General features: G+C 40.8%; 1 protein-coding gene across 3 annotated transcripts in view; it reads right to left on the bottom strand.

Moving 5' to 3' along the window:
• The window catches only part of cnk (connector enhancer of ksr), a 73,372-nt gene extending 56,238 nt beyond the window's left edge, over positions 1-17,134 (bottom strand). For all 3 annotated transcript variants that reach the window (XM_070099246.1, XM_070099247.1, XM_070099248.1), the window contains exons 1-5: positions 16,984-17,134; positions 12,808-12,971; positions 11,022-11,290; positions 1,119-1,287; positions 516-593 (exon numbers count right to left, since the gene is read on the bottom strand). In XM_070099246.1, the coding sequence (XP_069955347.1) occupies positions 516-593; positions 1,119-1,287; positions 11,022-11,290; positions 12,808-12,971; positions 16,984-17,041 (738 nt within the window). In that variant the 5' untranslated portion in view covers positions 17,042-17,134. The remainder of the gene's footprint in view (positions 1-515; positions 594-1,118; positions 1,288-11,021; positions 11,291-12,807; positions 12,972-16,983) is intronic.

The raw sequence follows: 17,134 nt of genomic DNA, 5'->3' as shown, positions 1-17,134 counted from the left end.
CAGCAAGAACTTTCACACTCTTCTTCATGAGATGATCTTGTAGGATAAACAAATTCAAATGTTGAAAGTACAGAGTAGTAATGTGCAAATCAGATGTCTGGCAGACATAAGTGTTGTTTATGGCTTGACATGCAGTTAGAGTTCAAGTAATTTAACATTTATGATGATATTCTGAGAAATCAGTTATCTGAACTTGAGTGTTGAGGGGGGAAGTAAAGTGCTGGTGCCCTGAAGAGATGGGGAGGGGATATGGCAGTTCGGGAGGTCATTTGAATTATAAAATCTGTGTGCCTAAGTGAAAAACAGCCAATGGTAAAAAAAAATACATCAGCCATTTTCCACCACTGTAGACTGACCAACATACTCACTATCCTCCAGGTAATAGCTGTTTTGCTGTAAGTGTACAGACATTATAATTCAACTACTCTCTTAACCAAAATATCCCCATCCTCTCTTGTACTGAGATCATGGATGAAATAACATGATGAGTGAAAAGCAGGAGGCTGGCTACTCACCCACTCATCATCAGCCTTCTTCTTGATGGTAGCAATGTCCAGGGTGGCAGGCTGGATGATAAGAGGATCACTGTATTCCTGTACCAACAATAACACCATTACCATTAACCCACTGCAGAACTGCTGTGCCACAAAACTGGAGTGGTAAATATCTTGTGTGAATCAGAATAAATAAATTTTTCAACAAAAATGGGAATCAGAGTATGAATAAAGTTTATACACATGGTAAAACTTTTGCACTTTGGATAAGTCTTTAGCTACTAATTTTTAAAATGAGATGCACCTATTATAATAATAATTTAATGATTATATCTTTACTGTCATGATCCTCAAAATTGTTCTGTCAACATAAAAAAAAAAATTTGTCAAATGGTAAAGAATCTTTTTGTGATAGTAATGACATGAAAAGTGTGAAATTTAATGGAAAACTTATAGAATTACACAGGTAAAAAGTTAGCAGTCTGGGTGCAATTTACACATGCAAATGCAATGCACTACCAATTTACCACCTGAAAGCAATATTTTTTCAGACTCCATATGACACTCCTTGTAATTATGGTTAACAGTTCCGATCCTAAATAGCACAACAAGTGAGAACATTACCTGAATGATTTTGTCTGATATGACAGCAAGCCTAAGGCACAATTGAAGAATTACGGTGGCCTGGTTCTCAGCAAACATGTCACGCTGGGCAATGGTTGCTAGTCGAATGCTCAGCTCCACCAGGTCACTCTTAAGGCAGTCGTATTTCTCTTGGCCCTCAAATGGCTGCCTGTAAGTGTATGGTATATTCATAAGCAAGGGAAAAATAAAACATCTACAGGAAACAGCTACTCAAAATATGTATGCTATGGATTACTAAAGTGTAATGAACGCTTGCTTTACTACAGGACTTGTCATCTCACCCACCTACTACTTGACACGTCCCTCCATGTGCCACTCCCTTATGTGGAGCGAGGTGCAGCCTTCCCTATATGTATATTAATGTTCTCCTTTCACTTATGTACCTACTGAAGAGGATCCCAGCAGCAGATCGAAATATACAGACCAATTAATGTTACGAGTTTCTGTCTCCATGTGGGTTATTATTGAGCATGTTTGCAATGTTGCAGAAATATTAATTTTCTTCCTTCAACAAACCGGCCGCATCCCACCGAGGCAGGGTGGCCCAAAAAGAAAAACAAAAGTTTAGCTTTTTAAATTTAGTAATTTATACAGGAGAAGGGGTTACTAGCCCCTTGCTCCCGGCATTTTAGTCGCCTCTTACAACACGCATGGCTTACGGAGGAAAAATTCTGTTCCACTTCCCCATGGAGGTAAGAGGAAATAGACAAGAACAAGAACTAGAAAGAAAATAGCAGAAAACCCAGAGGGGTGTGTATATATATGCTTGTACATGTATGTGTAGTGTGACCCAAGTGTAAGTAGAAGTAGCAAGACGTACCTGAAATCTTGCATGTTTATGAGACAGAAAAAAGGACACCAGCAATCCTACCATCACGTAAAACAATTACATGCTTTCAGTTTTACACTCACTTGGCAGGACGGTAGTACCTCCCTAGGCGGTTGCTGTCTATCAACCTACTACCTAGGAGAAATATTAATTTTTTTTATTTTATTATTATCACACTGGCCGATTCCCACCAAGGCAGGGTGGCCCAAAAAAGAAAAACTTTCACCATCATTCACTCCATCACTGTCTTGCCAGAAGGGTGCTTTACACTAGTTTTTAAACTGCAACATTAACACCCCTGCTTCAGAGTGCAGGCACTGTACTTCCCATCTCCAGGACTCAAGTCCGGCCTGCCGGTTTCCCTGAACCCCTTCATAAATGTTACTTTGCTCACACTCCAACAGCACGTCAAGTATTAAAAACCATTTGTCTCCATTCACTCCTATCAAACACGCTCACGCATGCCTTCTGGAAGTCCAAGCCCCTCGCACACAAAACCTCCTTTACCCCCTCTCTCCAACCTTTCCTAGGCCGACCCCTACCCCGCCTTCCTTCCACTACAGACTGATACACTCTTGAAGTCATTCTGTTTCGCTCCATTCTCTCTACATGTCCGAACCACCTCAACAACCCTTCCTCAGCCCTCTGGACAACAGTTTTGGTAATCCCGCACCTCCTCCTAACTTCCAAACTACGAATTCTCTGCATTATATTCACACCACACATTGCCCTCAGACATTACATCTCCACTGCCTCCAGCCTTCTCCTCGCTGCAACATTCATCACCCATGCTTCACACCCATATAAGAGCGTTGGTAAAACTATACTCTCATACATTCCCCTCTTTGCCTCCAAGGACAAAGTTCTTTGTCTCCACAGACTCCTAAGTGCACCACTCACTCTTTTCCCCTCATCAATTCTATGATTCACCTCATCTTTCATAGACCCATCCGCTGACACGTCCACTCCCAAATATCTGAATACATTCACCTCCTCCATACTCTCTCCCTCCAATCTGATATTCAATCTTTCATCACCTAATCTTTTTGTTATCCTCATAACCTTACTCTTTCCTGTATTCACCTTTAATTTTCTTCTTTTGCACACCCTACCAAATTCATCCACCAATCTCTGCAACTTCTCTTCAGAATCTCCCAAGAGCACAGTGTCATCAGCAAAGAGCAGCTGTGACAACTCCTACTTTGTGTGTGATTCTTTATCTTTTAACTCCACGCCTCTTGCCAAGACCCTCGCATTTACTTCTCTTACAACCCCATCTATAAATATATTAAACAACCACGGTGACATCACACATCCTTGTCTAAGGCCTACTTTTACTGGGAAAAAATTTCCCTCTTTCCTACATACTCTAACTTGAGCCTCACTATCCTCGTAAAAACTCTTCACTGCTTTCAGTAACCTACCTCCTACACCATACACTTGCAACATCTGCCACATTGCCCCCCTATCCACCCTGTCATACGCCTTTTCCAAATCCATAAATGCCACAAAGACCTCTTTAGCCTTATCTAAATACTGTTCACTTATATGTTTCACTGTAAACACCTGGTCCACACACCCCCTACCTTTCCTAAAGCCTCCTTGTTCATCTGCTATCCTATTCTCCGTCTTACTCTTAATTCTTTCAATAATAACTCTACCATACACTTTACCAGGTATACTCAGCAGACTTATCCCCCTATAATTTTTGCACTCTCTTTTATCCCCTTTCCCTTTATACAAAGGAACTATGCATGCTCTCTGCCAATCCCTAGGTACCTTACCCTCTTCCATACATTTATTAAATAATTGCACCAACCACTCCAAAACTATATCCTCACCTGCTTTTAACATTTCTATCTTTATCCCATCAATCCCGGCTGCCTTACCCCCTTTCATTTTACCTACTGCCTCACGAACTTCCCCCACACTCACAACTGGCTCTTCCTCACTCCTACAAGATGTTATTCCTCCTTGTCCTATACACGAAATCACAGCTTCCCTATCTTCATCAACATTTAACAATTCCTCAAAATATTCCCTCCATCTTCCCAATACCTCTAACTCTCCATTTAATAACTCTCCTCTCCTATTTTTAACTGACAAATCCATTTGTTCTCTAGGCTTTCTTAACTTGTTAATCTCACTCCAAAACTTTTTCTTATTTTCAACAAAATTTGTTGATAACATCTCACCCACTCTCTCATTTGCTCTCTTTTTACATTGCTTCACCACTCTCTTAACCTCTCTCTTTTTCTCCATATACTCTTCCCTCCTTGCATCACTTCTACTTTGTAAAAACTTCTCATATGCTAACTTTTTCTCCCTTACTACTCTCTTTACATCATCATTCCACCAATCGCTCCTCTTCCCTCCCGCACCCACTTTCCTGTAACCACAAGCTTCTGCTGAACACTCTAACACTACATTTTTAAACCTACCCCATACCTCTTCGACCCCATTGCCTATGCTCTCATTAGCCCATCTATCCTCCAATAGCTGTTTATATCTTACCCTAACTGCCTCCTCTTTTAGTTTATAAACCTTCACCTCTCTCTTCCCTGATACTTCTATTCTCCTTGTATCCCATCTACCTTTTACTCTCAGTGTAGCTACAACTAGAAAGTGATCTGATATATCTGTGGCCCCTCTATAAACATGTACATCCTGAAGTCTACTCAACAGTCTTTTATCTACCAATACAATCCAACAAACTACTGTCATTTCGCCCTACATCATATCTTGTATACTTATTTATCCTCTTTTTCTTAAAATATGTATTACCTATAACTAAACCCCTTTCTATACAAAGTTCAATCAAAGGGCTCCCATTATCATTTACACCTGGCACCCCAAACTTACCTACCACACCCTCTCTAAAAGTTTCTCCTACTTTAGCATTCAGGTCCCCTACCACAATTACTCTCTCACTTGGTTCAAAGGCTCCTATACATTCACTTAACATCTCCCAAAATCTCTCTCTCTCTCTCTCTCTCCTCTGCATTCCTCTCTTCTCCAGGTGCATACACGCTTATTATGACCCACTTCTCGCATCCAACCTTTACTTTAATCCACATAATTCTTGAATTTACACATTCATATTCTCTTTTCTCCTTCCATAACTGATCATTCAACATTACTGCTACCCCTTCCTTTGCTCTAACTCTCTCAGATACTCCAGATTTAATCCCATTTATTTCCCCCCACTGAAACTCCCCTACCCCCTTCAGCTTTGTTTCGCTTAGGGCCAGGACATCCAACTTCTTTTCATTCATAACATCAGCAATCATCTGTTTCTTGTCATCCGCACTACATCCACGCACATTCAAGCATCCCAGTTTTATAAAGTTTTTCTTCTTCTCTTTTTTAGTAAATGTCTACAGGAGAAGGGGTTACTAGCCCATTGCTCCTGGCATTTTAGTAGCCTCATACGACACGCATGGCTTACGGAGGAAAGATTCTTTTCCACTTCCCCATGGACAATAGAAGAAATAAAGAACAAGAGCTATTTAGAAAAAGGAGAAAAACCTAGATGTATGTATATATATATGCATGTGCGTGTCTGTGAAGTGTGACCAAAGTGTAAGTAGGAGTAGCAAGATATCCCTGTTATCTAGCGTGTTTATGAGACAGAAAAAGAAAACAGCAATCCTACCATCATGCAAAACAGTTACAGGTTTCTGTTTCACAGTCATGTGGCAGGGCGGTAGTACTTCCCTGGGTGGTTGCTGTCTACCAACCTACTACCTAATATTAATATCAACATAGATTCCCTTAGAATTTTCTCTTGAAGCATTCCTTACTTTTCATATACATATAAACATGGTTTTGTCTTTGAAACTATAAAACTGCTTCACAGATTTTAGTTGGGTTGAGTTATTTAAGCTGAAACTGAGACCAGAGCAAAACCAAGAGATTCTTGAATCACAAGGGGAAAGTGACTGTAAAATATTAGTCGTTTTGTCAAGCATCACAACACAAACTGTTCCCACTAATATTGACCTGTGTAATCTGAAAAATTTTATTCCTTAATCATAAACAAAACCGGAAGATTATGATGAAGACATTCCCATCATATTATGCTGAGCAACTTATGCTACTAATGCTGAACTTTTACTTTTCCCCCATTTATTCATATTTCACATATAAGATTTATGTCTGAGGCTCCACCTTGGGAACCCACCTTGAAGCAATCATCACTTAATGAAAGGTAGCTCACTATACCCTTATTCAGCTTGACAAAGCTCCTGGAAAGCAAAACGTTGCCAAGTACTTTGTGTATAAATATGCCAATTATACATATAATTCTGCACAAGAAAGGTATACAATACCAACAAGATAAAAGTTAAGACACATGCAACATCTGGTTATCTTTATAACCAGATGCTGCACATGTGTTTTAACTTTCATATAGTATATAATTTCTTTACCAAGAAATTTCTTTAACATGTTACTGCATTTTACTTTCTTATTAATTACACCATGCAACAATGTCTCTCTTAATCTTACCCCTAATATTTTTCAATTTATTGACTAATGGCTATCATTAACCTTAATCACATCATTTTTATTACTATTGTTTTTGGTTCCACTGTATCATGTTCTGTATCTTACTCATCCAACTGTTAATTTTCATTAATATATACCATTATTATTTATTATCACACTGGCTGATTCCCACCAAGGCAGGGTGGCCCGAAAAAGAAAAACTTTCACCATCATTCACTCCATCACTGTCTTGCCAGAAGAGTGCTTTACACTACAGTTTTTAAACTGCAACATTAACACCCCTCCTTCAGAGTGCAGGCACTGTACTTCCCATCCCATATATACCAATAATTAAATAATATTTGATGACCAATCAATTAGTTTTCACTCAGAGCTGTTACTAGATCTTATGCTGTACATATGTTTTTATCTTAAATGTTCATACCTTGAACTAAATTCACACTTAAAACAGCTCCACAACCATGTATTTTATAGCTCAGTATTAAGTAGTTATAGGCCAGGGTAAGAATGTCCAATATGCAGTGTATACTATGGTCCTTTCATAAAACTGGTATCACTTTTACACTTTAAGAGAATAAATTACTATCATTACTATAACCTTTTTCTTTTAAGGGACATCAAAAGGCTACACTAGCAAATTTCAATATTAAATTTCCATTTATGAGCATTCATAAACACTCCAAGTTAACAAAATATTCAGAGACCTTAGTAAATAAAATATGAATATGCCATTCAAGAAAGTACAAATATATGTTTATAAAACTTAGTTATAGGTAGTAGGTTGGTAGACAGCAACCACCCAGGGAGGTACTACCGTCCTGCCAAGTGAGTGTAAAACGAAGCCTGTGATTGTTTTACATGATGGTAGGATTGCTGGTGTCTTTTGTCTGTCTCATAAATATGCAAGATTACAGGCATGTCTTGCTACTTCTACTTACACTTAGGTCACACTACACATACATGTACACATTTATTTATACACACTCATCTGAGTTTTCTTTGATTTTATCTTAATAGTTCTTGGTCTTATTAATTTTCCTTTTATATCCATGGGGAAGTGGAATAAGAATCTTTCCTCCGTAAGCCATGCGTGTTGTAAAAGTCAACTAAAATGCCGGGAACAATGGGCTAGTAACCCCTTTTCCTGTAAAGATTACTAAAAAGAATAAGAAGAAGAAAATTGTCAAAGTGGGAAGTCTGAATGTGTGTGGATGTTGTGCAAATGATAAGAAAGAGATGATTGTGGATGTTATGAATGAGAAGAAACTGGATGTCCTGGCTTTAAGTGAAACAAAGCTGAAGGGGGTGGGAGAGCTTCAGTGGAGAGGAATAAATGGGATTAGGTCAGGGGTTTCAAATAGAGTTAGAGCTAAAGAAGGAGTAGCAATAATGTTGAAGGATAAGCTATGGCAGGAAAAGAGGGACTATAAATGTATTAATTCAAGGATTATGTGGAGTAAAATAAAGATTGGATGTGAAAAGTGGGTTATAATAAGCGTGTATGCACCTGGAGAAGAGAGAAGTGTAGAGGAGAGAGAGAGATTTTGGGAAATGTTGAGTGAATGCGTGGGGAGTTTCGAATCAAGTGTGAGAGTAATGGTGGTTGGGGATTTCAATGCTAAAGTGGGTAAAAATGTTATGGAAGGAGTAGTAGGTAAATTTGGGGTGCCAGGGGTAAATGTAAATGGGGAGCCTTTAATTGAGCGATGTGTAGAAAGAAATTTGGTAATAAGTAATACATATTTTATGAAAAAGAGGATAAATAAATATACAAGGTATGATGTAGCACGTAATGAAAGTAGTTTATTAGATTATGTATTGGTGGATAAAAGGTTGATGGGTAGGCTCCAGGATGTACATGTTTATAGAGGGGCAACTGATATATCGGATCATTATTTAGTTGTAGCTACAGTTAGAGTAAGAGGTAGATGGGAAAAGAGGAAGGTGGCAACAACAAGTAAGAGGGAGGTGAAAGTGTATAAACTAAGGGAGGAGGAAGTTCGGGTGAGATATAAGCGACTATTGGCAGAAAGGTGGGCTAGTGCAAAGATGAGTAGTGGGGGGGTTGAAGAGGGTTGGAATAGTTTTAAAAATGCAGTATTAGAATGTGGGGCAGAAGTTTGTGGTTATAGGAGGGTGGGGGCAGGAGGAAAGAGGAGTGATTGGTGGAATGATGAAGTAAAGGGTGTGATAAAAGAGAAAAAGGTAGCTTATGAGAGGTTTTTACAAAGCAGAAGTGTTATAAGAAGAGCAGAATATATGGAGAGTAAAAGAAAGGTAAAGAGAGTGGTGAGAGAGTGCAAAAGGAGAGCAGATGATAGAGTGGGAGAGGCACTGTCAAGAAATTTTAATGAAAATAAGAAAAAATTTTGGAGTGAGTTAAACAAGTTAAGAAAGCCAAGGGAAAATATAGATTTGTCAGTTAAAAACAGAGTAGGGGAGTTAGTAGATGGGGAGATGGAGGTATTGGGTAGATGGCTTGAATATTTTGAGGAACTTTTAAATGTTAAGGAAGAAACAGAGGCAGTAATTTCATGCACTGGTCAGGGAGGTATACCATCTTTAAGGAGTGAAGAAGAGCAGAATGTAAGTGTGGGGGAGGTACGTGAGGCATTACGTAAAATGAAAGGAGGTAAAGCAGCTGGAACTGATGGGATCATGACAGAAATGTTAAAAGCAGGGGGGGATATAGTGTTGGAGTGGTTGGTACTTTTGTTTAATAAATGTATTAAAGAGGGGAAGGTACCTAGGGATTGGCAGAGAGCATAGTCCCTTTATATAAAGGGAAAGGGGACAAAAGAGACTGTAAAAATTATAGAGGAATAAGTTTACTGAGTATACCAGGAAAAGTGTACGGTAGGGTTATAATTGAAAGAATTAGAGGTAAGACAGAATGTAGGATTGCGGATGAGCAAGGAGGTTTTAGAGTGGGTAGGGGATGTGTAGATCAGGTGTTTACATTGAAGCATATATGTGAACAGTATTTAGATAAAGATAGGGAAGTTTTTATTGCATTTATGGATTTAGAAAAGGCATATGATAGAGTGGATAGAGGAGCAATGTGGCAGATGTTGCAAGTATATGGAATAGGTGGTAAGTTATTAAATGCTGTAAAGACTTTTTATGAGGATAGTGAGGCTCAGGTTAGGGTGTGTAGAAGAGAGGGAGACTACTTCCCGGTAAAAGTAGGTCTTAGACAGGGATGTGTAATGTCACCATGGTTGTTTAATATATTTATAGATGGGGTTGTAAAGGAAGTAAATGCTAGGGTGTTTGGGAGAGGGGTGGGATTAAATTATGGGGAATCAAATTCAAAATGGGAATTGACACAGTTACTTTTTGCTGATGATACTGTGCTTATGGGAGATTCTAAAGAAAAATTGCAAAGGTTAGTGGATGAGTTTGGGAATGTGTGTAAAGGTAGAAAGTTGAAAGTGAACATAGAAAAGAGTAAGGTGATGAGGGTGTCAAATGATTTAGATAAAGAAAAATTGGATATCAAATTGGGGAGGAGGAGTATGGAAGAAGTGAATGTTTTCAGATACTTGGGAGTTGACGTGTCGGCGGATGGATTTATGAAGGATGAGGTTAATCATAGAATTGATGAGGGAAAAAAGGTGAGTGGTGCGTTGAGGTATATGTGGAGTCAAAAAACGATATCTATGGAGGCAAAGAAGGGAATGTATGAAAGTATAGTAGTACCAACACTCTTATATGGGTGTGAAGCTTGGGTGGTAAATGCAGCAGCGAGGAGACGGTTGGAAGCAGTGGAGATGTCCTGTTTAAGGGCAATGTGTGGTGTAAATATTATGCAGAAAATTCGGAGTGTGGAAATTAGGAGAAGGTGTGGAGTTAATAAAAGTATTAGTCAGAGGGCAGAAGAGGGGTTGTTGAGGTGGTTTGGTCATTTAGAGAGAATGGATCAAAGTAGAATGACATGGAAAGCATATAAATCTATAGGGGAAGGAAGGCGGGGTAGGGGTCGTCCTCGAAAGGGTTGGAGAGAGGGGGTAAAAGAGGTTTTGTGGGTAAGGGGCTTGGACTTCCAGCAAGCGTGCGTGAGCGTGTTAGATAGGAGTGAATGGAGACGAATGGTACTTGGGACCTGACGATCTGTTGGAGTATGAGCAGGGTAATATTTAGTGAAGGGATTCAGGGAAACCGGTTATTTTCATATAGTCGGACTTGAGTCCTGGAAATGGAAGTACAATGCCTGCACTTTAAAGGAGGGGTTTGGGATATTGGCAGTTTGGAGGGATATGTTGTGTATCTTTATATGTGTATGCTTCTAGACTGTTGTATTCTGAGCACCAATGCAAAAACAGTGATAATGTGCGAGTGTGGTGAAAGTGTTGAATGATGATGAAAGTATTTTCTTTTTGGGGATTTTCTTTCTTTTTTTTGGGTCACCCTGCCTCGGTGGGAGACGGCCGACTTTTTTAAAAAAAAAAAAAAAAAAAAAAACTTAGTTAAAAGCAAATGAAATCTGAGTGCGCTACTTACTAATGAACACAGAACAGGGACAGATGAACTGCATACAGTACCTGGTGAGCCAAGATACAAGACCCTTAACTGAGGACAGCACATCGGCCACTCCGGCAATGATTGCCGTCGACACCCTCTCCTGTCTCTTCTTCGCATTTCTTCGGTCTGCTCCTTCTTCCTCGTCTTCACCCTCCTCTTCTTCTCCAGCGCTCCCTCCACCATTGCCAAATGATGAGGTTGTCTGTCGCAGTTCATTGTATATGCTTCGTGCTTTGGAGCTCAGGCGGAGGGCTAAGTACTGGACGTTCTCCTGGTTTAGTTGATAGTGCTGAAAAATAAGTCATTGTCAGTAAAAATTAGCCCACTGAAAAATCATGATTTAAGAATAAGAACATGACCATTTAAGTTTATTATTAACCTAAATTAAAGTCTATGTTATTAACATAATGTCTACTGTAATGCTGAAGGACGTTGCTAACAGTTCCTTTATTTTACTGACCAGTGTTTGTAGAGAATTAGACTCCAGCTCATGTATGTTCAACATACTAGTACACAAGTGATGACAATGTGTCTGACATACTAGGAGGCACATTTTACTAGGCTTAATATTTGCCACAAGCTACCATTTTAAGATTCAGCTTTGTTGTTTGGGTCAATAGCTACCTCATGCCCTTTCGGAAAAAAATCCAGACTGAATGAGTATACGGGGGTCATTGTGAGTAATATCGCCCAGCAAATATAAACAAGTTCACAAGGGTTGGCCGACACACCAACTTTTCTTGAAATGAAATCAGGAAAATACTGTTCAACACAGATTAGTATATTAAATTATTTTTCCACTCTCTTGGATGTCACAGTGCTAAAAGCACAGAATATGTTCCAGGTGAAAACAGGATGCATGCCCAAATTGGCTCATTTCCATTCATCAGTCATATGACCTAACAGAAAAATACCAGTTGAAGCTTTAGCCAACATGTTGCTGCCATGACAGTGAAAGTGATCCATTTTGACTGAAGCCTAGTGTACATTTTCCTGGTACTGTCCCTGGTACACTGAAGAAGGTACAGTTCAGCTCACAAGCAGAAAGCCAAGTAGGCAAACAGATACCCAATATGTATATGCAAGTTGTGTGGTGTATTCCATTATGCCTCAAGCCATATTCTGAGGAATTTCATATCTTGAAACAGTTCTAATATGGCAATAAAAACTTGTACATGGTGTTGCATGACAGAAACAATCATTAGATATAAGATAAACCATGTTTTTGAACAGATATATACTAGTGAATATTAATAGTGTTCTTATAGTTTAGTGTGCTTTCCTATCTTTTTGTAGTATTATTTTTGCTTGAAATCAATATAGTTATATTACAAAATGTGGCACTTAGGATCAACCAATGCATACCAAAAAATTGGAAATCACACTTTTATTTGGCTCAAAAAAAACAAAAAACAAAAATCCTAATTGGTGCTTAATTAAGTTCCAATGTTGCCAACATCACATCAATTTTGGCCAAATTCAACACCATAAAAACGTACGTTTTTATCAGATTCCCCTCATTTTAGTCTTGATCGATTCACACACAGGAACTCTAATTTTCCGGATATGCCACGGTTAAGAGGTTAAATATCCGAGTGTGTAAGGAAGGAGCATGAACTCTGGGTCCTGCCTCACAACTTTAAGCAAATGACAAAAATTATTCATCAAGTGGTAACAAACACACTGCATTCAAATATTTTTCAATGGGATTGTTCCCAGTGATTTATGTATTAATCTTACATGTAATTCCTGAATGTTTTCACATTATCTCAGCTCTTGCCCCAACCCCCAGATGATATAACTCACAATGTTACGCAGAAGCTCAACAGCCTGAAGCACGATCTCCTGGTGGCCAATTTTAGTGACTCTTAGGGAGGGCAAGTCATCAGGGCTCAGTTGAAGTAGCCTCTTTCCGTCAACCTGGTTGTTCACAAAGTAGTGGATATACGGCAAGATGGCTTCGTCCAGACCTGATGGAACAAACATTTACATTATTTGTTGTACGTTTCCATTTTGCAACAATAGAGAAAAACAAATGAGAAAATTTTAGCAAATTAAGTACAGCCTCTCCTCACTTAATGACAGAGTTCCGTTCCTGATACCGCATCAGTAAACGAATTTGTCACTAAACGAGGAGCATACTATAATGGTAGTGGGTTTATGTCAACTAAGTAAGTAAGTTTATTCAAGTATACACAAATACAGTTACATAGAATTATCATACATAGAAGCATGTGTGTAGAGAACCTAGGATAACCCAAAAAAGTCATCCTTGCACCATTATATTTAGTATATTTTTAAATGTTTTACAGAGGAAATTAGCTTTAATATACATTATTTATGTGTGAATACACCCATATAACACCACCCACAACATACCACCCATATAACACCACCCACAACATACCACCCATATAACACCACCCACAACATATCACCCATATAACACCACCCACAACATATCACCCATATAACACCACCCACAACATACCACCCATATAACACCACCCACAACATACCACCCATATAACACCACCCACAACATACCACCCATATAACACCACCCACAACATACCACCCATATAACACCACCCACAACATACCACCCATATAACACCACCCACAACATACCACCCATATAACACCACCCACAACATACCACCCATATAACATCACCCACAACATACCACCCATATAACACCACCCACAACATATCACCCATATAACACCACCCACAACATACCACCCATATAACACCACCCACAACATACCACCCATATAACACCACCCACAACATACCACCCATATAACACCACCCACAACATACTGCCCATATAACACCACCCACAACATACCACCCACAACATACCACCCATATAACACCACCCACAACATACCACCCATATAACACCACCCACAACATACCACCCATATAACACCACCCACAACATACTGCCCATATAACACCACCCACAACATATCACCCATATAACACCACCCACAACATACCACCCATATAACACCACCCACAACATACCACCCATATAACACCACCCACAACATACTGCCCATATAACACCACCCACAACATATCACCCATATAACACCACCCACAACATACCACCCATATAACACCACCCACAACATACCACCCATATAACACCACCCACAACATACCACCCATATAACACCACCCACAACATACCACCCATATAACACCACCCACAACATACTGCCCATATAACACCACCCACAACATACCACCCATATAACACCACCCACAACATACCACCCATATAACACCACCCACAACATACCACCCATATAACACCACCCACAACATATCACCCATATAACACCACCCACAACATACCACCCATATAACACCACCCACAACATACCACCCATATAACACCACCCACAACATACCACCCATATAACACCACCCACAACATACTGCCCATATAACACCACCCACAACATACCACCCACAACATACCACCCATATAACACCACCCACAACATACCACCCATATAACACCACCCACAACATACCACCCATATAACACCACCCACAACATATCACCCATATAACACCACCCACAACATATCACCCATATAACACCACCCACAACATACCACCCATATAACACCACCCACAACATACCACCCATATAACACCACCCACAACATACCACCCATATAACACCACCCACAACATACCACCCATATAACACCACCCACAACATACCACCCATATAACACCACCCACAACATACCACCCATATAACATCACCCACAACATACCACCCATATAACACCACCCACAACATATCACCCATATAACACCACCCACAACATACCACCCATATAACACCACCCACAACATACCACCCATATAACACCACCCACAACATACCACCCATATAACACCACCCACAACATACTGCCCATATAACACCACCCACAACATACCACCCATATAACACCACCCACAACATACCACCCATATAACACCACCCACAACATACCACCCATATAACACCACCCACAACATACCACCACCCACAACATACCACCCATATAACACCACCCACAACATACCACCCATATAACACCACCCACAACATACCACCACCCACAACATACCACCCATATAACACCACCCACAACATACCACCACCCACAACATACCACCCATATAACACCACCCACAACATACCACCCATATAACACCACCCACAACATACCACCCATATAACACCACCCACAACATACCACCCATATAACACCACCCACAACATACCACCCATATAACACCTCCCACAACATAACACCCATATAACACCTCCCACAACATAACACCCACATAACACGTCCCACAACATAATACCTACATGACACCACCCACAACATATGCCCACAACATGACACCACCCAAAACCTAATACCACCCACAACCTAACCCCTCCCACAACATACCACCCACATAACACCACCCACAATATACACTGACACCACCCACATAACACCACCCACAACATACACTGACACCACCCACATAACACCACATACAACACCTACATAACACCACTCACAACCTAACACCCGCAACCTAACACCCACAACATAACACCCACAACATAACACCTCCCACAACATACCACCCACAACATACCACCCACAACATAACATCTACATAACACTACCCTAAAACATACACCGACACCACCCACACAACACCACCCACAACACACCACCCACAACACACCACCCACAACATAACACCCACAACACAACACCCACAACATAACACCCACAACATAACACCACCCACAACACACCATCCACAACACACCACCCACAACACACCACCTACAACATAACACCACCCACAACACACCACCCACAACATAACACCCACAACATAACACCACCCACAACATAACACCCACAACATAACACCCACAACACACCACCCACAACACACAACATACCACCCACAACATAACACCCACATATCAGCACCCACATACCACCACCTACAACACACAACATAGCACCCACAACATACCCACATATCAGCACCCACATACCACCACCCACAACATACCACCCACAACATAACACCCACATAACAGCACCCACATACCACCACCCACAACATACCACCCACAACATAACACCCACATATCAGCACCCACATACCACCACCCACAACACACAACATACCACCCACAACATAACACCCACAACATACCACCCACAACATAACACCATCCACAACACAACACCCACAACATACCACCCACAACATAACACCACCCACAACACAACACCCACAACATACCACCCACAACATAACACCACCCACAACATAACACCCACATATCAGCACCCACAACACACAACATACCACCCACAACACACCACCCACAACACAACACAACACCCACAACATACCACCCACAACATAACACCACCCACAACATAACACCCACATATCAGCACCCACATACCACCACCCACAACACACAACATACCACCCACAACATAACACCCACAACATACCACCCACAACATAACACCATCCACAACACAACACCCACAACATACCACCCACAACATAACACCACCCACAACACAACACCCACAACATACCACCCACAACATAACACCACCCACAACATAACACCCACATATCAGCACCCACAACACACAACATACCACCCACAACACACCACCCAACACCCACAACACAACACCCACAACATACCACCCACAACATACCACCCACAACATAACACCACCCACAACATAACACCCACATATCAGCACCCACATAGCACCTCCCACATGACAGTCATGAAGGACGTAGGAGCAGGATATCAACATATCCCCCCCCCGAGAGTTATGATGCCCCAGGGTACTATTAGTGCCCCTGGTGGGTAGACTGTGACCTGACTGGTCATCACTACTCACCCTTGAGCCACTCTGACACTTGGTCAGGGCTCCACTCTGCCACATTGACGTAAGCCATCACCAGCACCTGCCTCCTCCACCATCACCCTTGTTGATGCTCCTCCCTGGCCAGCCCTCCCTGGCCTGCCCTCCCTGCCCTGCCCTCCCTGCC

Source organism: Cherax quadricarinatus, chromosome 66 (assembly GCF_038502225.1).
Source record: "Cherax quadricarinatus isolate ZL_2023a chromosome 66, ASM3850222v1, whole genome shotgun sequence".
Taxonomy (NCBI): domain Eukaryota; kingdom Metazoa; phylum Arthropoda; class Malacostraca; order Decapoda; family Parastacidae; genus Cherax; species Cherax quadricarinatus.
Note: the sequence above shows the minus strand (reverse complement) of the source record. Positions and strands in the feature narration are given on the sequence as shown.